At 45.4% G+C, this 1,524-nt stretch overlaps 1 protein-coding gene across 1 annotated transcript; it reads left to right on the forward strand.

Moving 5' to 3' along the window:
• The first annotated feature begins 296 nt into the window (after nt 1–296).
• LOC115241924 lies at nt 297–830 on the forward strand. Its single transcript, XM_029817897.1, has one exon. It carries the CDS (start codon nt 297–299, stop codon nt 828–830), a length of 534 nt encoding a protein of 177 aa, XP_029673757.1.
• The last annotated feature ends 694 nt before the right edge of the window (nt 831–1,524 follow it).

Here is a 1,524-nt window from a genome sequence, read left to right on the forward strand (position 1 = left end):
TAAAATTGGCATCGACGCGGCGACACAGACAAAGAGACGAGGAGGAAGAGCACGCAAGGTGCTACTAAATAATAACAACCAAATCTGCAATCAAAATTACGATAAAGAGAACCGGCATAATTGTAAATGGAGAAACAAATAAATCATATGTTTTTGATAAATCACACATCCATTTCTCTACCTACAACTTTGGGTTATGAACTGCGAACTAGCATATAAACTACGCGTATAACCGCGCACCACACGCAGCAACCCATAAATTGGTGACCCCGACGTGATTGGAAAAGGTAGAAACCATGAATGCGAACGAGGAAAATATCGTAAGTAAGCTCGCAATAAAAATACCGCCATTCTGGAATGATGAATCCGAGCTATGGTTCGCCCAGTTGGAAGGGCAATTCATACTTGGCGGTATCACGCAAGATACCACCAAATATTCGTACGTACTCTCCCAACTAGATTCACGCCAGATCAAAGAAGTGAAGGACATTATTACGCATCCTCCTGACGCAAACAAATACGAGGCTATCAAAAGGGCATTAATCCAACGGTTGTCTGTCTCTCAGGAACAACGCACACGACAACTCCTAGAACTTGAGGAAATCGGAGATCGCAAACCGTCACAATTCTTGAGACATCTACGAACACTGGCCGCAAATAATGTTCCCGACTCTCTATTACGCACATTATGGCTAGGAAGGCTCCCTAATCAGATGCAGATGATCCTGGCCACACGGGCGGAAGACTGCCTGAACGACGTCGCTGAACAGGCCGATCGCATTCACGAGATGTCATCAAGAGCAGTAGTGGCGGCTACCACTGCGCCATAGGAATCGCTTGAAACGCAAATTCAAGCACTAACTAAAAAGGTTGCTACCCTCTTTACGCATCTGTCTAGAAGCAGGTCGAAAGAAAGACGACATGATAGAAAAAGGAGCCAAAGTCGCATTCAAAGAAAGAATTATGACAAAAAACACTGTTTTTACCATAATCGATTTGGTGACAAAGCAAAGAAATGTACACAGCCATGCACATACAGTTCGGGAAAAGAACAGGGCAGTCATTGATGGCAGCCGGTCGACCCGCCCTAAAACCCCGCCGCCTGTATGTAACATGCCAAGTAACCAAAAGACGATTCCTAGTAGACACAGGGTCAGATGTAAGTGTATTTCCCCGCTTGATGACAGCCGGATACGTCACACCTACGAATTACGAGCTATTTGCAGCAAACGGCTCCATAATTGCAACATATGGTTGGATCACAATTCAACCGGAAATAGGGTTACGGCGACCATTCCCATGGCGCTTTGTCATCGCCAACGTCACGACACTCATCATCGGAGCTGATTTCCTAGCGTATTACCACCTCCTACCTGATCTACAAAAAGGGGTGCTATTAGACGGAAAAACAAATCTCCACACTAAAGGCACAGCAGAAATAGGGGTGACGGAATTCATAAAGGTTTTGGCAGTTGAGAACAAGTACCACCGGATTCTGGCAGAATTTCCCGACATTACGAGGGC

Source organism: Formica exsecta, unplaced genomic scaffold (assembly GCF_003651465.1).
Source record: "Formica exsecta isolate Colony F162 unplaced genomic scaffold, ASM365146v1 scaffold540, whole genome shotgun sequence".
Classification (NCBI taxonomy): domain Eukaryota; kingdom Metazoa; phylum Arthropoda; class Insecta; order Hymenoptera; family Formicidae; genus Formica; species Formica exsecta.

Bases quoted from the DNA above. Each gene is read 5' to 3' on its own strand.
- LOC115241924 (XM_029817897.1), top strand. From the start codon at position 297: ATGAATGCGAACGAGGAAAATATCGTAAGTAAGCTCGCAATAAAAATA.